The 24,840-nt window shown below is 39.0% G+C and overlaps 1 protein-coding gene and 1 long non-coding RNA gene across 6 annotated transcripts in view; one reads left to right on the top strand and one right to left on the bottom strand.

Annotated features, from left to right (window-relative positions):
* sfxn2.L (sideroflexin 2 L homeolog) lies at positions 1–19,140 on the top strand. Of its 5 annotated transcripts, XM_041568685.1 has the most exons (14): positions 15–148; positions 4,773–4,911; positions 5,062–5,215; positions 5,598–5,776; positions 7,000–7,170; positions 8,776–8,874; positions 10,244–10,319; positions 11,217–11,302; positions 14,012–14,072; positions 15,708–15,774; positions 16,848–16,897; positions 17,171–17,220; positions 18,015–18,062; positions 18,700–18,977. In XM_041568685.1, exons 4-14 carry the CDS (start codon positions 5,616–5,618, stop codon positions 18,797–18,799), a joined length of 969 nt encoding a protein of 322 aa, XP_041424619.1. In that variant the 5' UTR covers positions 15–148; positions 4,773–4,911; positions 5,062–5,215; positions 5,598–5,615; the 3' UTR covers positions 18,800–18,977. The 5 variants fall into 5 exon arrangements, with proteins under 5 accessions (XP_041424620.1, XP_041424622.1, XP_041424623.1 ...); XM_041568687.1 differs by lacking the exon at positions 5,062–5,215 and having other exon boundaries at positions 18,700–19,140; XM_041568686.1 differs by lacking the exons at positions 4,773–4,911; positions 5,062–5,215 and having other exon boundaries at positions 1–148; positions 18,700–18,976.
* LOC121395350 overlaps positions 11,057–24,840 on the bottom strand; it is a 39,202-nt gene continuing 25,418 nt past the window's right edge. The window contains exon 4 of the long non-coding RNA XR_005962416.1: positions 11,057–11,286. This is a non-coding gene — a long non-coding RNA (uncharacterized LOC121395350). The remainder of the gene's footprint in view (positions 11,287–24,840) is intronic.

Raw genomic sequence — 24,840 nt, 5'->3', positions numbered from 1 at the left:
AGGGTCGCAAATGTGCAAACCAATTGGTGGGCGAAATAAAATAGTGCGTCCCGATTGGCTACAACGATGCAAGTAGCTAGCGTGGACGGAAAGACTGAGTTGAATGGCAGTAGCTGGATTGTAGAGTTGGTGTTGTGCTTCAGCTACGGTATGTGCTGCTTTTGTCTGCTTGAACAACTTGCTCGATTTATATAAAATCGTCTGTTTATAGAGAAAATCACTTTTGTTTTGTGGTACCGTTTTTATTTCTCCGTGAGTGTATATATGGAGTACTATATCTATCTATCTATCTATCTAATCTATCTATCTACAGGTCTGTCTCTTATAAGCAACACTCTAATCACACGGAGAGTTCTATTATAAGCAACACTCTAATCATATGGAGAGTTCTCTTATAACAAGCAACACTTCTAATCACATGGAGAGTTCTCTTATAACAAGCAACACTTCTAATCACATGGAGAGTTCTCTTATAACAAGTAACACTAATCATATGGGGAGTTCTCTTATAACAAGCAACACTCTAATCATATGGAGAGTTCTCTTATAAGCAACACTCATGTATGAGGAGGACTGTAACTGCTGTAAAGAGTGGAATAGGCATCAATAAAGCATGTATAAAAGTTATAGCTTTTAAATAGTGTATTATAAACAGCGCTCTAATCATGTATATGGAGTGAAAACTGGCGAAAGGGGTAGCGTTCTGTAAAAGTCGCATCTTAGTGAATTTGCAGAGTAATGACTGTTCGCCAGAACGAAAAGTCGCCCAGCGAAAAGGGTGCGAATGAACGTTAGTGACGGTCTACGCCTGTTAGTGAATTGGCGATGTCCCTGCGAATGAGATTTCTGGCGACCACTTCGCCGTTTAGTGAATCTGCCCCGCAGTTTCTCACAACCCCTCTAGTAGGGTTGCCACCGGGCCGGTAAAAATGATGGCAGATCCCAATGTTGTTAATTGGGAAAAAAAAAAAATATATAGGAAGGCCGGTATTTTTTTCCATTAAAGGTGGAAACCCTACCCTTTAGTGATGTGCGGGTCAAGAAAAACTCTGCAAGAAAAACATGCACCCGCCTCCTGCCCTTGTAAGAGTTTATAATACACAAAAGCCATGAATATCCTGTAAATTATATCCTTATAAACGGTGAGTAGTGATGTCATCAGTTATAAACGGTGAGTAGTGATGTAATTTCTGTCACATGACTCACTAAAATTTGTGTATTATAATAAATAAAGTACCCCCAGTTGTAAAATATGAGGATATTAGAAGTTACCTCGGAGTTCCATGACCTGTATAAAAACACTCGGCCTTCGGCCTCGTGTTTTTATATGGTCATGAAACTCCTCGGTAACTAATAATATCCTTATATTTTACAAGAGGGGGTACTTTATTCACTATATTATTATCATGTATTTTTAGTGCCACGTTAGGTCAGTTTCAGTGGAGTGTTGAAACCTAAAAGCAGGTTGTTGGGGGTTCAGCAGGTTATTAGAGAGGAATAGTGTTAGTTTAAAACTAGGAGCTAATGAAAGGTTGCGGTAGGATAGGTCAGGCGTTACCAAGATAAGAGGCACCAAGAGAGGATTTTTTCAAAATGGGGGTGACGAGAGCATATTAGTCGGGAAGGAAAGATTCCAGTTGACAGGGAGAGATTAAATAGATGAGTTAGGGAATTGCAAAAAGCTTGGAAGGAATGGGATAACGTGGGCAGGTAGTAAGGTGGGAAGAAGCCAAACGTATTGAGACTTCCTCATCAGTCACAGGGGAGAAGGAGCACAGAAGAGACTGGGGAGTGTATAGGGAGGGGGAATGGGGGCTAGTAGTGTAATGTAAATTCTGGTGGATGATTTTGCTTTTGAAGTGCTCAGCAATATCTTGAGCAATGACGATGCACACTGAGGGGTGGGGAAAGAGATAGAAGACTGTTAGGGCAGAGACACATGGTCAGATTCGGGGAGATTGGTCGCCTGGCGACTAATCTCCCCGAAGAAGAGGAGATTTGTCGCCTGGCAACTAATCTCCCCCAATCTAAGCGTGTGTCTCTGCCCTTAAAGGCAGAGAAAAGTTGTGCGGGATTTTTAGAAAGGGAGTTAATGAATGCAGTAAGTTTTTGTTTAGTTAGACAGAGGCTGGTTTTGTAGGAGATTTGTAGTGGAAGTCCAATTCTGATTGCTCCAGCGTGTGAGTGTCTTTGGAGAGCTTCTGTATGAGCAGTATGCCCAGGTTTAGGGTAAGGGCACACCTGGTGATTCGGGGAGATTTAGTTGCCTGGCGACTAATCGGCTCTTCTTTGGGGGCGACTAATCTCCCCGAACTCCTTCCCCCTGTCTTCCGCTGGCTACAATGGCACACGCGGCGGTTCGTATTCCGAAGTCGCCCGAAGTTTCCTCGTGAGGCAACTTTGGAAAACGAAGTGTCGCGTGTGCTATGCTGCAGGCGATTTTTTATTATAGCCGGTGGAAGACAGGGGGAAGCCGTGCGGGGAGATTAGTCGCCCCAAAGAAGAGGCGAGTAGTCGTCAGGCGACTAACTCTCCCTGAATCGCCAGGTGTGCCCTTACTATTATTAAACTGTTTGGGTTTAATGCCTTTTGTCTTGGCAGGTGCAATCTCATTAAGGGCAGTGGTGAGAGTGTGATATAGTAGACAGGTTGGCAGATTAGGACAGGAGATGGTTGAGATATTAAGAGTGAAAAGTTTTGAAAGATCTCAGTGCGCTGCCTTGTAATTCCCCAGAAAGACAAGGTTAAATAGGATAGTCCAAAAAATCGACCTTTTTGTGACTAGTTTGAGTCATACATTTTCCTTGGGAAATCCTGCAGTGCAGCAGCAGTATACTCCTAAATGATTTGGCTTCTTTAACCTTCATGATTACTTTTGGACTTGATCTTATCTGAGAACATGTCCTGAACTGTTTATACACTCTTTAATGTATAACTTTGAGAGAGGACACACTCAACATATGTTTTCTATTTCTAACTAACCTTTCGGTCTGACCCTGTTCTTGCACAGAGATGTGTGCCTTTGAAATTGATTACACATTCAAAAATTGTCTGGGTTTTTTTTTTTTTAGGCAGGGAACCTGCGGCCCCTGTTGGAGAAGTAGATTAGCTTCTAGATCAGGTGTTTTTAACCTGAGACTGATCCATATTCTGGGAGTCAACTCTATAACATAACATATGGTTCGAGATGCTGTATCTATGGTAATTACAGACTACAGGTATGGGATCCATTATCTGAAAACCCGTTATCCAGGAAGCTCTGAATTACGGAAAGGCCATCTCCCATAGACTTCATTTTATCCAAATAATCTTAATTTTTAAAAACTATTTCCTTATTCTCTGTAATAATAAAACAGTACCTTGTACTTGATCCAAACTAAGATATAATTAATCCTTACTGGAGGCAAAACAATCCTATTGGGTTCATTTAATGTTTACATGATTTTTTAGTAGAGCTACGGTATGGATACCCAAATTACAGAAGGACGTTTTATCAGGAAAAACCCAGGTCTCGAGCATTCTGCATAACAGGTCCTATACCTGTACCTGTAAGGAAATCATGGGAACCAAACCTAAACAGCAAGTTTAGCCCAGGTGTTGACCCAGAGGTAAAGAACACTTGCTGAGTGGATATCGATTGAGGGAAATTATGATTAGCAGCCAACTTTTCCTAATTTCCAAAGAACATAACATTGTTAAAGGTTTCCTGCAGAGTTTTATTGTTGCTGGTATGGTTCCATTGTGATAAAACCAATCCGTTGTACATAGGAACAAGTATTCTCATGACAGAAAGTCATTCCCTTTGTACAGTGAATTTGGAATAATTACGGCCATTAATTATGTCATATGTGTTAGCTGTTATTCATTTTACTCATTAAGAGCAAGCCTTGTGTAATTAAACAACCCAGCATGATTTCACTGGAATTCTTTTTTTTCCTTATTAATAACCATTGTGTTGATCAGCAGATGGAGAGTCTTTCCTTTTCTACCCTATTTAGTTTTATGCAAGTTCTTAGCTGTGTAAATTCATTACAACTGTATCGTCCTGTGATCCATTGTGGTGAAGTGTATGCTGTGTTATTTGAGAGTGAAATATACAGTTACATATATTAAAATACAAATAGGCTGAGTGATTTATATCTGTGTGTTGCTTGTCTGGTTTTGTGTGACTCCAGAATATATAAACATGTTGGTGGTGCATATGGACCTGGGTACTGGTGCCTATTATTATTATTAACATGTATTTTTAGAGCTCCAACATATTGCGCAGTGCTGTAAAATTTATGTGTTTATACAAAAAAATCACATAAATTACATACACAGAATATACAATAAGTAAAAACTGGGCAAATTGATGATCTAATGTATATAACATAATAGCCAGAACACTACTTCCTGCTTTACAGCTCTCTTGCTTTCCACTGATTGGTTACCAGGCAGTAACCAATCAGTGACTTGAGGGGGGGGCACATGGGTCATAACTGTTGCTTAACTGTCCCATGTGGCCTCCCTTCAAGTCGCTGACTAACTCAGAGTTAGATAGCTGAAGTAGTGTTCTGGCTGTTATGTTAGACATCCAGTCCCTCCAGCCTTTATACATAACATTTTTGCCTAACTAACTATATTAGAAAAAAAAAATATTTTGCAAATACAAACTTCTTAACCAGTTTTTATTTGTACACTATACTGTTCCTTTAAGGTAGGAGCTCTGCTCCAATGTTTCCTCTGTAGTAATGATGCTGGTGCATATGTTACTTTTTTTCTTGAACCAGGGTCCCGGTGTCTGTCTAAAGTTAAGGTGACCGTAGTTTCATACTGTATTCGGTGCATGTATGGCAGAAGACAAGCTGACCAATATCAGCAAAAGACTCGGATAAAGGTCGACTTGTCGATCGACCAAGTTGAATACAGGTAGAATTCTATTTTTTCTACCTGTATATCTGACGATTTGGCTCTAAATGTCTGTATTGAATACAAACAATCTTTCCTGTGACCAATCCTTAAATGAAAGATCATAACTGTTATGTTCTGAATCACCTCTCCAATGCTTCCTCCTATTAGAACTTTGCCTGCTGAGTATGGTCTATAGCACACTAAGCTAGAGTCCTGCAGTGAATCAGGTACCCACGGGTTAACCGCAAAAAAAGCAGGCACCCTATGGAATGAGGGGAGGATTTTCAAGTGCAGGGATACCCGCGGGTCTGCGGAGTTGCAGGTCTCATCTAAATTTCTTATCTTATGTAATATTGTCTATATTTTACTCCTTTTAAAGTTTTACAAAACTTGTTTCTGTCCCGCCCACTTTTGATGATGTCCCTTTCGGTTTGCAGCACCATCACTTCCTGTTTGATGGTGGCCGAGGGTTGCAGGTCGGGTTGCGGATAAAGCAGTTGCGTGTCCGGGTCGGGTAGCTGATCAAAGTGGGTTAATATGCAGGTTCGGGTTGTGGGGTTGGGTCCGGGTTTAAGAAATTGTTTCCACGCAGGACTCTGGGACGCAGGGTCTGCTTCTTCTACAGTTCCTTTTTCAGCCGGAAAAAAACACTTCATTAATATTGCTTTAGAATTGGATAAGATTGCAGAATGTTTGTATTTCAGGTAAAGAAAAGGACCACTATGGCAATGGAGATCGCTAAATTCGACATTGATTCTCCCCGATGGGACCAAAGTACATTTGTGGGGAGGTTGAAGCACTTCTTTAATATTACAGATCCCAGGACAGCTCTTGTGCCAGAACAGGAATTGGATAGAGCAAAACAGCTTGTGGATTCCTGTAGGTAAGTGGTAAAAAATGTATCAGCTGAGAACAGTTTACAGGGTCGGCGACCCCCCCCCATAGCTGCATTGGAAGGTGAAAATTTTAACTTTACACTTCAATATTAGAAAGACAGTCACACATAGAAAATTAAGTAATTGGAAAAAGTCTTTATTTCTGGAAATTATCTGAAACCAACTGAACTGAAAAAAGTGATGGATGGTAAACAACCCCTTTAAAGGAGAAAGTCTAAATCAATGGGGGCACAAATGTTTGGCATCCCCCAGTAATTGTGGTGCTTGTAAAAGGTGGCTGTACCCAGGCAGATTTTAGATGCCGATTCAGGTCCTTTAGACGGCTAGTTGATGCGGACCTTGTCCTCTCGACACCTATTCTCTTCATTGCAATCTGATTGTTTGGCCCTAAGGCCGAGCAGTCGTATTAGCCTGATATCGCCCTGCCTTTGGTGGGCATATTGGGGAAATATCTTATAATGTATGGCCACCTTAAGACCGGTGTAGTTTTCTGCTAAAAGGAGCACCAGCCTGGGGAATCGGGTAAGTGATTACAACTGAACTGAAAAAAGTGATGGATGGTAAACAACCCCTTTAAAGGAGAAAGTCTAAATCAATGGGGGCACAAATGTTTGGCATCCCCCAGTAATTGTGGTGCTTGTAAAAGGTGGCTGTACCCAGGCAGATTTTAGATGCCGATTCAGGTCCTTTAGACGGCTAGTTGATGCGGACCTTGTCCTCTCGACACCTATTCTCTTCATTGTAATCTGATTGTTTGGCCCTAAGGCCGAGCAGTCGTATTAGCCTGATATCGCCCTGCCTTTGGTGGGCATATTGGGGAAATATCTTATAATGTATGGCCACCTTAAGACCGGTGTAGTTTTCTGCTAAAAGGAGCACCAGCCTGGGGAATCGGGTAAGTGATTACAATCACCTGGGGGGTGCCGTACATTTGCCTAGCCCCCCCCCCCTCAGTGATTTACACTTTTTTTCTCCTTTGAGATCCAGTCTCTGTATGTAATAGCCATTTATCTAACATATATGTCCATTGACTCATAATCAATTAAAAAGTCCAAGTTATATTTGAATAAGATATTAAGTGTAGTACATACTGACCCCGTATGACCCACCTTACACTTTTCGTAGCATCCTGTAATTTATCATAGGTGCTAATTAGATGCAGTCTCTTTGTGTAGTATGATGGGGATAATTATACATCTTTTTTTCTCAGAGCAGGTTCTGTGCCACCAGGAACAAGTGTAGAACAACTGCATTATGCCAAGAAGCTTTATGATTCTGCTTTTCATCCGGACACCGGGGACAAAATGAATTTGATTGGAAGAATGTCTTTCCAAGTCCCTGGCGGAATGGCCATTACAGGGTGCATGCTTCAGTTCTACAGGTACAGGCCACAAAGTACTCTCCTATTCATATTCCAGTCTGTTAGTCAAATCAATGCATGGTTGCTAAGGTAATTCGGAACCTAGTAACCAGATTACTGAAATTGCAAACTGGAGATCTGATGAGTAAAAAGCTAAATAACTCAAAAAGCAATTGCAAATTGTCTCAAAATGTTGCTCTCAAGCTAAAAGTTAATTTAAAGGTGAACAACCCCATTAATCAGGTGCTACACCCTAGTGAGAATAACCCAAGGGTGACAGCAAGGTAATTTGTTTTCAGTAAACTCTTTTACCATAATTATACCTCTCTGGCCTAAATGCTTTAATTCTATTCAGAGATGACTGTTGTTGGCATGCTTCATGTTGCTGAACTAGACCTGCCCATAATACAGACTTGCACCTGGTTCCTCTGGGCATCTTGTGTTCATATGGGGGTGGTTGTGTAGGGCTATTTTTTGTTGTGCAGTGGTGTCTGCCTGTAAACAGTGCAATATAAGCTCTTAAATTCCTTGCTTGCTCTGGGTGGGCTAATTTTCAAGTGTAGAGCTGATACACATGGGTATTTGTGCAGTGGGATGTGTTCCTTGCGTTCACTGGGAGGTGACATTACCCTAAAAAGAAATGAAACAATATCATTGTTTTGTTTGTCTTGAGAAGTGAACATCCTGGTAACCTCGTGGCTTGATTTACCAGAAAGACAACAGTCTTGTTATATTTTGACATTTAACTTAGTGCAGGAAGTAGTGAGGTTTCTAAATATTTATTTTAAAAAAATAGTGCACACAATACCATAAGGTAGCTGAAATATATAATTTTTGGAACCTAAAAATCATTTATATTTTTGTAGTATTATTGTGGATTGCAGTTTACACATAAAACACTTGCAGTTGGAGGGGAATGGGTAGGAAGCTTGGAGCAGACTGGAATGAGGAATGGGTATGAAGCTTGGATTAGATTTGTATGAGGAATGGGTAGGAAGCTTGGATTAGACTGGAATGAGGAATGGGTATGAAGCTTGGATTATACTGAGATGAGGAATGGATAGGAAGCTTGGATTAGACTGGAATGACGAATGGATAGGAAGCTTGGATTAGACTGGAATGAGGAATGGATAGGAATCTTGGATTAGGCTGGAATGAGGAATGGGTAGGAAGCTTGTCTTAGAATGGAATATGGAATGGGTAGGAAGCGTGGAGCCGACTGGTATGAGGAATGGGTAGGAAGCTTAAATCACATCTGGGTTAGCATGGTTCTTGATATGCTAGAATGTGGCCCGTCTGGTTTATCCTTTAGCTGTTGGCACTACAGTGATCCTGCCTATAATAAAGATCCATAAGTAATAGTGATATTATACAACGCACATATACTTTTGTTTGCACAAGGGCAGGGTATGGGGTTGACTATACTTTTAATAAGGGCAAAATACATTTCTAGTAATGGAAATGTTTTTTCCATGAAATAGCAATGTCATATTTAATGCAGTCATCTTTTTAATCTGCACCCTGCTCAAGTGTAATACTTAAAGTTAGTAGAACCTTTCTACCTTGTGCTTTCAATTAGCTTGTCTATTGCCATTATAACTTTGTTTTTTGGATTTCATTTGTCAGAACTGTGCCGGCGGTGGTGTTTTGGCAGTGGGTCAACCAGTCGTTCAATGCTTTGGTGAACTATACAAACAGAAACGCAGCGTCTCCAATCACTCTCACGTAAGTGTTACTGCTGTGCGTAGAAACAACAAAGCAACACAATGATTCTGAGAGTAATACAGGTATGGGACCTGTTATCCAGATTGCTCAGTACCTGGGGGTTTCCAGATAATGGATCATTCCGTAATTTGGATCTTCATATTATAAATAAAATAAACCCAATAGGCTGTTTTTGCCTCCAATAAGGATTAATTATATCTTAGTTTGGATCAAGTACAAGGTACTCTTTTTTTATTGTTACAGACTAAAAGGAAATCATCTTTAAATATTTGGATTATTTTGATATAATACACATATTTGTCATTTTTGTCACAACATGACTCACTAACACTTATGTATTATAATAAATAAAGTACCACTTGTTGGAAAATATGAGGATATTAGAAGTAACTTGGGAGTTTCATAACCTGTATAAAAGGTTTCGACCTTGTGCTTTTATAGTGACTAATATATATATATATATATATATATATATATATATATAGATATAGATATAGATATAGATATAGATATAGATATAGATATAGATATAGATATAGATATATATAGATATATATAGATATATATATATATAGATATATATAAATAAAAGATCCTTGGTAGTCCGCACTCCACTGGAATCAGCAAGGCACCCAGGTGCCACTCATATATCAAAAAACATTATTCCTGGAAGCATGAGTGCACACTGGGATTTTAATTAAAAATTTATTAAATTACATTAAAACTGGTCAACGTTTCGGTCCACCTCTAGGACCATTATCAAGACGTGTGCACTCATGCTTCCAGGAATAATTTTATATATATATATATATATATATATATATATATATATATATATATATATATATATATATATATATATATATATATATTATACAGTGACTTATAATATCCTTATATGTAGGGGGTAATTTATTCACTGTATAACGAAGGCTATGGGAGACAGCCTTTTCCGTAATTTTGGAGTTTTCTGGATAAGGGATTTCTTGATAACAGATCCCATACCAATAGATACACATCAGAAGGTCACAGAGCTGACGGTCCTCCAGGCTTTTATAGTAGTTCTATGGAACATACAGGCTAAACAGGTGTGGCCTTCAGGCTAATGGTAAATACTCAGAATATTGCAGTGTCTTCAGCAATTAGAAAATCCCAGTATAACCTTTATAATGCATAATACTTTCTTTTTGACTACATACTGCCAATATCTAGATGTCTAAGCACTATAGTAAAATAAAAATGTACAGTATGGCACCCATGTGGCACCTCGTGCAGGTATAACAACCCAAAGGCATAGAATCTGTATTATGTCTAATGGATTTTTAGATTAGAATTGTGCTTTACAACTATGTCTCTTATTCCCATGTAGTCAGATTGGCGTGGCTTACGTGACTGCCACAAGTACAGCGTTGGCTACAGCTGTAGGACTAAACTTGTACACTAAGGTATGTAAAATTGAGCTTTTGTTTTTTTTAGAAATGTATGGAAATATTGACCAATGTATTCACCAGTGCACATATATACCCCTACTTTCTTTTTCAAGAAGTCATCCAGGGAAATATATTGTGAGACAGTTTGCAATTGGTTTTTTTATTGGTGTTTTTTTGAGTTATGTAGCTTTTTATTCACCTCTCCAGTTTGCAATTTCAGCAATCTTTTGTTCAAAACAGTGCAGGTTGCTAGGGTAATTAGAACGAGCAACCTACCAACTCTAGCAACCATGCACTCATTTGAATAAGAGACTGGAATATGAATAGGAGAGGCCTGAATACAAAGATGAGTAATACAAAGTAGCAATAACAATACAATTTGTAGCCTTACAGAGCATTTGTTTTTTAGATGGGGTCAGTGACTCTCATTTGAAAGCTGGAAAGACAAGGCAGAAGGCAAATAATTTAAAAAAAAAAACTATGTAAATTAAAAAAATGAAAGCCAAGTGAAAAGTTGGTTAGAATTAGCCATTCTATAACATACTAAAAGTTAACATAAAGGTGACCCACACCTTTAAAGGCATTAATAGAATGTGCCAAGTAATAAGTAAAAGCTTATCCAGTAAGGTTATACTCAGTGATGCATTAACTGAGTGAGTACAGATTGTTGCCGTGTGTGGGGAATAATTAAATGGAGGGTTTGATTTTAAACCAACATATTTTGCTTTTTATCATGAGGAAAGCACTTTACAAATAGTTGAATATGGGCAAACATATACTGTATCGCTGTCCTTTTGAATTCCCTTGTTGCTTCAAATCACATCAACAGATCATCGTGTCTGTAAGTTCAAGTGTTTCTGCGTCCCTTGGATTTTCTCCATTTCTCATATTTTTTCCATTGTTTCCCTTTAGAAAGCTCCTCCTTTGATTGCACGATGGGTTCCCTTCGCTGCCGTGGCGGCTGCCAATTGTGTCAACATTCCTATGATGAGACAGCAGTAAGTGGGTTGCCACAGTGTGCTCACTGGATTCACCAAATAAACCACAGTTTAAAGTATAAGTAAACCTTAAAAGTTTTGGACTCCAGTCCTTAAGAGGGATATAAATGAGCTGGAGAGAGTGCAGAGACTAAGTGCAACTAAATTGGTTAGAGGGATGGAAGACTTAAATTATGAGGGTAGACTGTCAAGGTTGGGGTTGTTTTCTCTGGGAAAAAAGGCACTTGCGAGGGGACATGATTACACTTTACAAGTACATTAGAGGACATTATAGACAAATAGCAGGGGACCTTTTTACCCATAAAGTGGATCACCGTACCAGAGGCCACCCCTTTAGACTAGAAGAAAAGAACTTTCATTTGAAGCAACGTAGGGGGTTCTTCACAGTCAGGACAGTGAGGTTGTGGAATGCACTGCCGGGTGATGTTGTGATGCTGATTCAGTTAATGCCTTTAAGAATGGCTTGGATGATTTTTTGGACAGACATAGTATCAAAGGCTATTGTGATACTAAGCTCTATAGTTAGTATAGGTATGGGTATATAGAATTTTTGTGAAAGTAGGGAGGGGTGTGTGTATGGATGCTGGGTTTTCATTTGGAGGGGTTGAACTTGATGGACTTTGTCTTTTTTCAACCCAATTTAACTATGTAACTATGTTAAAGGAGAAACAAAAACCCTACCCTGCATAGACCCCCATCTTCCCCAAGCCTAGCTGCCCCCCGGGAAAATGCCCCTAACTCTTTACTTAACCCCTCCGTGCAGATTCTGTCCAGCAAAGTTCATGGGCGAGATCTTCAGCCGCTTCGGTAATCTTCAGAATGAGACCGGCGCTACGGCAAATGTTGTGAGTTTCGGCGCATGCGCAGTTGTCGCGAATAAAGAAAGTTGCTCCAACTGTGCATGCGCCGCTTCGACAGTCTCATTCCGAAGACTGCTGAAGATGGCGCCCGTGAACTCCGCTGGACAGAATCTGCACGGAGGGGTAAGTAAAGCATTAGCCCATTGGCCCAGTCCAACCCTGTTGGGGGCAGGAGCATGTCTGGGTGTGTTAAAGGGGCAGTATACTCCCTTGTTCAACACTAATGCAATGAATATGGCTGGTAATGAAAATCTATGGTTTTTTGTTATTTCTCTAGCTAAACAGGGAAACTAAAACTACTCCATGTTTAGATTCCCAGTGCACAGATAATCCCCCTGAATAATGGACTCCTGCCAAAACAGTTGCAGCAGAAATCGAAGGAGTTGTATACTGGTAATTTAATTATCTATCTTACATGGACCAAACATGGAGTAGCTTTGGTTTCCCTATTTGCTTTGTTTAGCTCAAGAAATGGGGAAAAAAAACCCTGAAAAAATAGATATTTTCTTAAAGGGGTGGTTCACTTTTAAGTTAACGTATAGTTTGTTCTAGAATAACCAATTCTAAGAAAATGTTCAACTGGTCTTCATTATTTATTTCTTATAGCTTTCCAATTATTTTCCTTCTTCTTCTGACTCTTTCCAGCTTTCACATTTTCTGTAAGGCTACACATTTATTGTTATTACTACTTTTTATTACTCATTTTTCTATTCAGGGCCTCTCCTATTCATATTCCAGTCTCTCATTCAAATCAGTGCATGGTTGCTAGGGTAATTTGGACCCTAGAAATTACATTGCAGAAACTGCAAACTGAAGAGCTGCTGAATAAAAAGTTAAATAACTCAAAAACCACAAATAATAAAAATTAAAACCAATTGCATATGGTCTTAGAATAACACTCTCTACATCACAGTCAACGTTAACTTTAAGTTGAACCACCCCTTTAATCAAAACAATAGGCAAAAAGTATGTTGAGCACAAGCCCTGTTCATTGCACTCCTGTTGAACAAGGGGGTGTACCATGCACACATATGGCAGCTGAACTGAGAAGAAGGGGGGATATAGTTGGACACTTTGCCCCCCAAAGATAACACTAATGTGCATTTCCACTGTAAAAGTTCTTGCAACAAAGCCACTGCTCTTCCATTTTGCACAGAAAATGTTGTTTCCTGCACATAATTCAGTACATTTCTGCACACAGCCAACAACAACGAGAGGGATGTTTGTTAAAAGAACTGAGTTGAAAGATTATACTGCAGTTAAAGGAGAAGGAACGCTACAGAGGCATTTTTTTTGCCAAAAGATGAGCTGCAATAGTGCAAGCTAGAATGCTATATTTATTCTGTAGAATGTTTTACCATACCTGAGTAAAAAGCTCTAGAAACTCTGTTTGTTTAGGATAGGAGCTGCAGTATTAATGTGGTGTGACATCACTTCCTGCCTGAGTCTCTCCCTGCTCTGGGCTCAGATTACAGTAGAGAATGGGGGGGGGAGAGGAGCAAACTGAGCATGCTCACGCCCACGGCAATGAGGTTTAAGCTGAAGGCAGGAAGTCTGGTACAGAAGCCCATGTGTGCACAATAGAAGGAAAGAAATGCAGTGTTTCTTTTAACAGGGGACTCAGAGCAGCATTACTTTGAGGGTTTACTGGTATATTTAGGTGGACCTTTCTGATAAGGCTTACTTAGTTTTAACCTTTCCTTCTCCTTTAAAGTGCAAATTCTAGCCAACATTACATACATTGTTATAATTGTAACAAAACCCATACATTCTTATTTATCTCTTTGGAATCGTTTCTTGCCCATGAAAATGTTGAGGTTTATGCAGGTTCTTTTTATGCTTTGATTAGGGAGATTCTTAACAGCATTGCAGTTACTGACGAAAACGATAATACATTGGGACACTCAAGGGTAAGGCTGAAAAATGTTTAATTGTACAACTAAAAGAACTTTCTATAAGTATAAATGACTAGTTAATTACAGTTAGGAGATCTATTATTTTGGTTCACTATAAAGGCCCACATACACGGGCCGATAAAAGCTGCTGACAGACCGAGTCAGCATCTTATTGGCCCGTGTGTGGGACCATCCCACGGGCGTCCCCAATCGATATCTGTCGGAAAGTCGGGCAGGGTTAAATATCCCATTAAATCGCGGCTGCATCTCCCTGTGTATGGCCACCTTAACTCAAGTCTACAAAAAAAGCATTTAAACTAAATAAACCCAATAGAATTGTTTTGCCACCAATATGGATTCAGTCAGCTTGATTACCATCAAGTACAGGTATGGGAAATCTCTGAATTACAGAAAGGCCATATCCCATAGACTCCATTTTATCCAAAAAATCCACATTTTTAAACAAGATTTCCTTTTCTCTGTCCTAATACATTCTTGTACTTGAACCAAATTATAATTAATCCTATTGGAAGCAAAACCTGCCTATTGGGTTTATTTAATGTTAAAATAATTTTCTGGTACCCTTAAGGTATCCAAATCCAAATTATGGAAAGATCTGTAATCCAGAAACCCCAGGTCCTAAGCATTCTTGGGATGCCAAACCTGTACAAGGTTCTGTTTTACTGTTACAGAGAAAATATCAAATACTTTTTAAAATGATTTGCTTAGCCTGGACCCTATGGGATATGGCCTTCCCAGAATTCTGAGCTTTTTGCATATCCGGTTACCAAGTTAGAGATCCCATACCTGTATATGACAATTTGCTGTAGAACCACCCCTTTAATAATCAACTCTGTCGGCTTCTGTGTCAAATGTATCCTCAGTTTCTGCTGATGTTTGGATGAATTCTGATAACCCCGAAGCTTCCCAACAGCAGCTTATACTGAGCATGTACAGTGTTCCAGACACATGCCAGGGCAGCCTCTCTATGGGGCAAGTTTACTAAAGGGCGAAGTGACTAATGCTGGCAAAAATTCGCCAGCGTGACGTCATTTCGGTATTCGCCGATTTACTAACGGGCGCAGGTTTAACTTCGCTAGCGAAGGAGATGGACTCTAGCAGTACTTCGCACTCAAACACCAGGCGAATTTTAGAGCGTTACTTTGCAAATTCACTAAGATGCACATTTTACTGAACGTTACCTCTACGCTAGACTTGCCTTCGCTGCCTCAGACCAGGTGAAGTGCAATAGAGTAGATGCAAATTAGCCAACGCTAGTGCAACTTCGCTCTGCTTGCCAAATTAACGCTAGCGCAACTTCGGCAGCTTTCGGCGCCCTGGACACAACTTCAGATTTTAGTGAATTAGCGTTGTCCTGGCAAATCTACGCCTGCCGAAGTGTTGCGCTGTGAGCGAAGCCGTCGCTGGCGAATTTTCGGAGGTTAGTAAATTTGCCCCTATGAATTGAGAGCACAATTTGTAATTTTCACAATGCATAGGATCAGCCTTGCTTTTTTCATATTTCACAGTCAAAATATTTTGTACTTTTCTGCCGATAAATAGCTCTCATTATGAACCGTAAATCATTCTTCCCCTTTCCTCTATCCATTGTTCATTAATACAATATCTACTTTTGCATTGTAAACCTAGAAAGCTGCTATCAAGGGAATCAGCCAAGTTGTAATTTCCAGAATAGCCATGGCCGCCCCTGGGATGAGTAAGTATCTGTACATGGGTCTGTTTCCACCTGGCACCTCTTTGTCACACTCCCCTTTCTCAATTCTTTTTCTCACATATCCATCACATAGTTCCAGGCTGGCTGCTTTGCTTATTAAAGATGGAACTTTTTAAATGCTTAATGTTAATTATCATGGGCCTTATGTGAACCCAACTGTGAGGTGAGATGAAGGATGGTAGTGAGGTGGGTTAGGATCGTGTTAAGATAAAGACCTAAGGGTAGAGATACTGTATATGGGGGGTTTGGGGATGATGAAACAGTATATGGGTGTAATAGTGTGGTTACAGATAGGGGTGCTTTTTATGGTTCGGTGCCAAATCCTGTGGTACTGAAAAATACAGAAGCCGCCTTCTGTGTCTGAATAGCCAGCACTTAGGTGGAAGTACCTGATACTTGGGATGCAACAATTTCACTATTTGGTATTAGGTTGAATCTTTCACAAAGGATTTGGAGATTCAGCCAAATAACGAACCGAATCCTAATTTGCAAAATTAGTGCAGGAAAGGAAAAAGTGGAAAACATTCTTTTTTACTTCCTTATTTTGTTACAAAAAGTCACGTGATTTCCCTTCCAACCCCTAATTTACATATGCAAATTAGAATTAGGTTCGACCGGGTTCAAGTATTCAGCCTAATCCGAATCCTGCTGAAAAAGGCCAAATCCCCAACCAAATAATGGATACTTTCAGTTCTATAGGGTTAAGATTTGGTTCGCCTAGGCTCTTGGTTGAATACTGATAAAAAATTCCTTGGATTTGGGCGAATCCCAAACCGAATCCAGGATTTGGTGCATCCCTAGTAACAGAGAATGCCTTTTTAGACCAATCAGGCATGTTTGTTAGATGTTATTGTCTTTGTTTTTCCTTTCTATTTTCCAGTTTATTCACTCCACTGTTCCTTTCTTTTGTTTCCTCTTTGTCTTTAACTGGCTATTTTACTATTCAAATATAGATTTTAGGAATGCTAAATATTATAAAAAAAACGGGTATTTTCATGCTTACACGTATTAATTATCCTTGAACATTGCCTTAACTGTGGTTCCTTTCTGTCTAGTTCTCTTACCGATCTTGATGGAAAGGCTGGAGTCTTTTCCCTTTATGAAAGTAAGTGAAGCAACACACACATCCACACACAATAACATAAAAATGAACAAAGCTGCTGCACTTTCAGGATTTGAAAAATTGCAAAAAGATTTATTTAAACATAAAATACATGCAGAATACTCAATGTTTCTGTCTGATACAGGGAGCACTTTTTTCTGTGTGTGTATTTACTATAGGGAATCCTCTAGTAAACCCAGTACAAGTTAAAGGTGAACTACAAATGCAATTATTTGGATTTAGTTGTATTTCACATTATTACTTGTGTTCTCACAGAAAATACGGTTTCTTCATGCTCCTCTGCAAGTCATGCTGGCCGGTGGTTTGTAAGTATTATTTATTAGTTGCCACCTTTTGGTTGTTGGGGGTCTAAAGTCTGCGTTAAAGCCTTGAAGACTGTGCATTAAACAACAGTGGTGGATATAAAAGTGACTGTTCATTTAGGGTGCAGGATGGGGTTACCATTGGGATAGACTAATTCAAAGGGGAAAGCAAGGAAAGTGTTTCAGGGGTTTGAAGGCCTATGGCGCATACACAGATGTTTTGGGTGTTTCACCCACCCATAGTAAAATGCCTGAAATATCCCCTATCACTTCCAATTGCTGTTGATGAGATTTTGGGGACCCTGACACAGTTGCTCACTGTTGGTTGTGAAATGATAGGAAAGTAGTACCATGTCATAGGGTAAACATAAATAATCACCGCTCAGTTGTGGAGTTCCAATGGCACGGTCCGTGGTCACAGATATCGAGTGCTGGAATCCCTTGGGGTCTCATGCCACATCAAATAGAAGAGTTCAGAATGGAGTTCCAGCAACATCTATTTATTGTTTCAAAACAATTACTTTTATTGATCCACATTAAAACAGCGCGCAGAGTGTGTCACCTGACGCGTTTCAGGCGTTTCTGATTAGGGGACACAATCTGCGTGCTGTTTTAATGTGGATTAATAAAAGTAACTGATTTTTAACAATAAATCGACGTTTTGGAAATCCTGGATTTGGTGCATCCCTACTCCATTCTGAACTCTACCATGACATAGGGTGACTAGTCTCTCCTTCTATTTATTTTATTTGTCGTGCATCACATGCAATGGCTGATCTCTTCTCTTTCTCTTGCAGCTTGCTCTTTATGGTTCCTGTTGCCTGCTCGTTGTTTCCACAGAGATGGTACGGACTTTCTCTTTCTATACACTGCTAAACTACCCTGAATTTTACCTATACACGTATAAGATCTGTTATCCAGAATGCTTGGACCTGGGGGTCTCCGAATAACAGATCTTTCTGTCATTTGGAACTTCATACCTTAAGTCTACTAGAAAAGTATGTAAACCTAAAATTAACCTAAAGGTGAAATGCGGGGAGCAGTGTTTGTCAATGCCTTTCTGCTCTGCGTCTGATTCTTGAAACAATGTTACAGGTGTTGGTTCTTCTCTAGGCCTAGTTATTCCACTACATTGTTTTAGGAGTCATAATTATCAAGGCGAAAACATAAACTGCCAGACAGATACTGCTTTCAGTAGCAAATACATTTACAAATAACTTTTAAAACTGCTGAAAATGTTGAATGTTTAATAAAGCAAACCCCCGTTTCATCAATAGATGACACCGTCCTGTGCCAGCGCCTCAAGAATTCCAGAGCCAAAGAAACAATATGGCACATTCTCTATTCATTAGAAGCTATGTCCTTGTGAACCGAAATATGAAGCAGCATATATCTGTCATTCTAATGAATATTGTATAATTTAGATTATTTCCCTGGTAGCCAATAATTTCATGTAACATGCACCTCTCTGTTTCCTTTCAGCTCCATGTCTGTAAGCAGCCTTGAACCAGAACTTCGAGACTCTATAGTGAGCCAATATGGAGACAAAATCCGCTTTGTTTACTTTAACAAGGGATTGTAACCATCCTATAAACAGGACAGGCAAAACCAAAAATGTGGCCCTTTGTTTGATAAAGTGAAATTGGGGCAGATTTACTAAAAGGCAAAGTGGTCTATGCTTGTGAATATTCGCCAGAAATCCAATCCCCAGGGACATTGCCAATTTACTAACAGGAGTAGAGGACAATTCACTAGCGAAAGAGACCGTCGCTATCACAGTTTCGCACCCTATCGCCAGGCAAGTTTTTGCTCAGGTGAGCGATCATTACTCCGCAAATTCACTAATTGCGAATTTTACAGAACATTACCCCTCTCACCAGAGTTTCCTTTGCCAGTTTAGACCTGGCGAACTGATAAAATGAAGCGACATCCTCCTCAATCTTATGTCAGTGACATCATATCCTGTATGCCAAAAAGCCATAAAAGTTCTAAAAAATAAAAAAAAAACCTGGCGTTCTTTTTCACATTTTAAAGCGGAATTGCCTTCAAAAGTCCTAGCTATTAAAAATTTTTGTGTTAACATTTTCTTTTTTCCAACCATTTGAGGGGCATGGCACATTTGTTATAGGGTGGGCTCATGTCTAGGGCATTAGAGGATCTTTTATGTCTTTATTTTGCTTCCTTGGACATTTGTAATAATAAGTGGCCACTTCAAGCATTTGCACCAACATCTCTAATAAATAATATATATATGACAGATATGTACCCACCATAATTTAATTGGCCCAAGTGTAAGAATACTAACGAAGTTTCTCTAGGCAAAAATGAACGCTAGCGAAAGATAGCTATGAAATGCTCACGCTGATGAATTTACGCTAGTGAAACTTCGCCAGCATTCGGATACAGAGACGCAACTTCGCATTTTAGTGAATTTGTGTAGTGGTAACGAATTTGCACCTGGCGAAGTGTGGAGGAGCCTTCGCTTGCGAAAATTCGCCCTTTAGTGGATTTGCCCCATTGTCTGTATGGGAAAGTGGTATATTTTAACCTGCGAATAGATAAATGCCTTTTAAACAGTGCTCTCAGGAACAGTATTTTCTTGGGGTAGGAACCCCACACAGCCCTGTTACCTTTCTGCAAATGAACTGAAACCATTACAAATACATTTTTATTGCAAGGAAATGTTTGCTGTGCCTTTTGTTACATTTACGCTTATATTTTAAGCTGAACGTATGAATATTAATTAATACTACTAAGGGTACACACAGCACTGAATCTGCAATCCAATTCCTCTGTGACTTCTCAGTTCCATGGTCATCTGTTATAGAAATCCGAAACTGCAATGCTAGCTGAGTAAACAGCAACTACCATATATAATGTGTGTTTGTGTGTGTGTGTGTGTGTGTGTATATATATATATATATATATATATATATCTCAAGGGAAAGTTGTGCTCACCACTAATTATTAAAACCATTAGGCGGAGGTGCAATGAGGGTGTGACCACAAATACATACTGACAAATACAAGAGTCCTCTGCACTCAACCCACCATTAGCCTGAGCTACTATAAAACGCCTTACCCTTGAAACAAAACAGGGATTGCCTGTCCATATATTGCAATATATTTAAGATGGCCAACAACGTAGAACACACAGGAGGAACAAACACAAGTTTAGCAGACACAAAAGTAAACGCAAAACAAAGTGTAGCATTTTGTACAACATACAGGAAAGTCAGGAAGGGAGACATTGCACACAAACTGTAGATTATAATGCATAATGTACCCCCTACTTAAATTTATAAAGATATCAGATGTCACCTCGGTGTTACATTATATGTGACCTGTATAAAAGTACTCGGCTGCAGCCTCGTGTTTTTATATGGTCACATAACTCGTCGTGACTTATAATATCTTTATAAATTACAGAATGGGGTTCATTATCCTAATACACAAGAGCCATGAATATCCTGTACATTATATCCTTATAATACACAAGAGCCATGAATATCCTGTACATTATATCCTTATAAATGGTGCTTAGTGATGTCATCGGTTATAATCAGAGCTTAGTGATGTCATTTCTGTCACACGACTCACTGAAACTTATGTATTATACAGGTATGGGACCTGTTATCCAGAATGCTTGGGACCTTGGGCTTTCCAGATAACAAATCTTTCCATAGTTTGGATCTTCATATCTAAAGTCTACTAGAAAATTATTTAAACATTAAATAAACCCAATAGGCTGGTTTTGCTTCCAATAAGGATTAATTATATCTTAGTTGAAATCAAGTACGAGGTACTGTTTTATTATTACAGAGAAAAAGGAAATCATATTTTAAAATTTAGATTATGTGGATAAAATGGAGTCTATGGGAGACAGCATTTCCGTCATCCGGATAACCCATACCTGTAATAAATAAAGTACACACTGTTGCAAAATATGAGGATATTAGAAGTCACTTCAGAGTTCCATGACCAGTATAAAAACATACGGTATGTGTGGTCATGAAACTCCTCGGTAACTTATAATATCCTTATATTTTACAAGAGGGGGTACTTTATTCACTATGTATCCGACATTCAATGGATTTCAATGAGCTAAAGCTAAGCACAAATGGGTTCATTTGTTAATCTGGCTCTGCAAGTGCAAAATCTAGGTGTAGTTCTTTCCCAGCATTCCAGTGTAATAACCCTGCAAAGCAGTTTACTTTTAGCAATACAGGTTCAAAATATGTGCAGTATGTTATATGCAAGTTGTCGTGGCACTGATATGGGCATTAGCAAGTGAGGTCAAAAACACCATTTGTGACCAGTAAAACTGGATTATGTTGGAGCAGCTACAGACACAGGGCTCCCTTACACTGCACCCTGCATCATATTGTTAAACAGGAACAAATCAGCATATTGGCACAGGGATAGACAGGAGCAGGCACTTTTCTAAATGGCTCAGTCTTGTTTGCATTTTTGTGATCCTAAATCTGCCATTGAACCTTTATACCTTTATACAGACCCAGACTGTGCAGATAAGCCATACGGGGCAGTGCTGTCCAATAGTTACTATGCAGCAGGCTGTACCACATGTTTTAGGAGCAGACTATAATAAAAGAATTTATGCCATTCAGATAAATAAGTGGAAGCTTTTTAGGAATGCACCTGGCGGTAAACCCGCGGGTATTGGGCCGGCCCGCACATCACTACTACTAGTTGAAGTGCCCTGTATAGTTCCTACTTAGTTATTTCAAAGGGACAATATACTTGCTTCCTTCCAATTATTTATCCTTTACTAAAGAATAAAATGTTGTTAAGAAAACGTTTATTTTTTTTCAACAAATGTGCCCACATATGAGTAGAAGTCACATGTCTTGCATTGATAATGACAGAGCAGCGGAAATTCTATTTGACCACTAGATGGCACTTCCCTTTTAGTTTTCAAATCCAAAATCTCCTAAATTATAAATATCTTGTAATCTTATCTTCAGCTGTAGATTCTGCTGCAATCCATAATAAACGGTCTGCTATCTACTGAAGACAGTAAATGGAAGATTAGAAATAGATAAATTACAAATTTTATTGGGAAAATCTAAGATCTATTTATCGATGTTTACAAAAATGATTAAAACATATCACATGCTTGTACATCATTATTCCATTTTTTGGCTGTTTCTTGAGCAACAATGTCTGATTGATATTTTTCTCTGTATACACATACATGTAACGTATAAATACATATATATTATATAATACACAAAGGCCATGAATATCCTGTAAATTATATCCTTATAAACGGTGAGTTCTGATGTCATCAGTTATAAACGGTGAGTTCTGATGTCATTTCTGTCACATGACTCACTGAAATTTGTGTATTATAATAAATAAAGTACCCCCAGTTGCAAAATATGAGGATATTAGAAGTTACCTCGGAGTTCCATGACCTGTATAAAAACATTCGACCTTCGGCCTCGTGTTTTTATATGGTCATGAAACTCCTGGGTAACTTATAATATCCTTATATTTTACAAGAGGGGGTACTTTATTCACTATATATAGTCCAAATTTACTCACAATAAGAATTCCTTATATCTCATTTGGGATCAAGTATAAGGTACTGTTTTATTATTACAGAGAAAAAGGGAAAATATTTTTGAATTATTTGGATAAAATGAAGTCTATGGGAGACAACCTTCCTGTAATTCAGAGCTTTCTCGATGACAGGCTTCCAGATAACGGATCCCATACCTGTACATAGTTTAGTTTTCTGAACTACTAGTACTTGTAGTAAAACTGTACATTTTGTTGATTTCTCCCAACTTCATTAAACCTGTAACTTCAGCAGAAATGCAAATGTCTCATTCCAAAACAAAGTTGCCCATTTTCCCTTCTTTGACATAAAACTAATATATGATATTTATGAGAATATTTATCAAAGGGTGATGTCATCAGTTATAAACGGTGAGTTCTGATGTCATTTCTGTCACATGACTCACTGAAATTTGTGTATTATAATAAATAAAGTACCCCCAGTTGCAAAATATGAGGATATTAGAAGTTACCTCGGAGTTCCATGACCTGTATAAAAACATTCGACCTTCGGCCTCGTGTTTTTATATGGTCATGAAACTCCTGGGTAACTTATAATATCCTTATATTTTACAAGAGGGGGTACTTTATTCACTATATATAGTCCAAATTATCCTAGCAACCGTGCACTGATTTAAATAAGAGACTGGAATATGAAAAGCAGAGAGGCCTGAATAGAAAAGTGAAAAATATAAAAAGTAGGGATGCACCGAATCCACTATTTTGGATTCAGCCGAACCCCCGAATCCTTCGTGAAAGATTCGGCCGAATACCAAACCGAATCCGAACCCTAATTTGCATATGCAAATTAGGGGTGGGAAGGGGAAAAATGTTTTACTTCCTTGTTTTCTGACAAAGTCACGTGATTTTCTTCCCCGTCCCTAATTTGCATATGCAAATTAGAGTTCAGCTTCGGTTCGGCCTGGCAGAAGGATTCGGCCGAATCCTGCTGAAAAAGGCCGAATCCCGAACCGAAGCCTGGATTTGTTGCATCCCTAATAAAAAGTAACTATAACAATACATTTGTAGCCTTACAGAGCATTTGCTTTTAGATGGGGTCAGTGACCCCAATGTGAAAGCTGGAAGTCAGAAGAAAAAGCAAATAATTCATAAACTATAGCAAAAAAAAAATCAATTGAAAAGTTACTTAGAATTGGCCATTCTATAACATACTGAAAGTTAACTTAAAGGTGAACCACCCCTTTAACCTTTACTTCTTCTTTTATGTATAATATTTTCTATAGCTGGTGGCCGCATTCTATAGGGGACAACATCATTGTTGGTGCCCTGAAAATCTGTATTTCTGTCTATTCAGCATACGCTTATATTTACCGTTTGTATAAAGAACCAAAAGAAACCGGTGTCTGGAGATATTTGTATTTATGGGAGGAACGAAGAGGAGATGCCTTCCTTGAAAGCCTGGAAATGGTGTAGGCTCCACAAAACATACCAAGGGGATGAATCGACATACAATACACGTATAAAATGAAAATACAGTTATGGGACCTGTTGTCCAGAATGTTTGGGACCTGGGGTTTTCCGGATAAGGGATCTTGCCATAATTTGTATCTCCATACCTTAAGGGATTCACTTTAGGATGGAACTGCTTTGTGGTAGGCTATTGTTTTCCTACTCGATGTAACTGAATGTGTTGCAGTGGGACCTGGATTTTACTATTGAGTGCTGTTCTTAAATCTACCAGACAGCTGTTATCTTGTGTTAGGGAGCTGCTATCTAGTTATCGTCCAATTGTTCTGCTGATGGGCTGCTGGGGGTATAGCAGTATAGAAGTAAAGAGTGACTTAAGTTTATCAGAGCACAAGTCACATGACTGGGGGCAGCTGAGAAACTGACGATATGTCTAGCCCCATGTCAGATTTCAAAATTAAATATAAAAAAATCAGTTTGCTCTTTTGTGAAACGGATTACAGGAGCAGCACTATTAACTATTAAAATTTTCCCATGACGGTATCCCTTTAAGAATGATTTCCGTAGTTAATGAACCCAATGGGATTGTTTTGTCTCTAATGAGGGTTCATT

Source organism: Xenopus laevis, chromosome 7L (assembly GCF_017654675.1).
Source record: "Xenopus laevis strain J_2021 chromosome 7L, Xenopus_laevis_v10.1, whole genome shotgun sequence".
Taxonomy (NCBI): Eukaryota; Metazoa; Chordata; class Amphibia; order Anura; family Pipidae; genus Xenopus; species Xenopus laevis.
The sequence above is the reverse complement of the archived record's forward strand: the minus strand, read 5'-3'. Positions and strand labels throughout refer to the sequence as shown.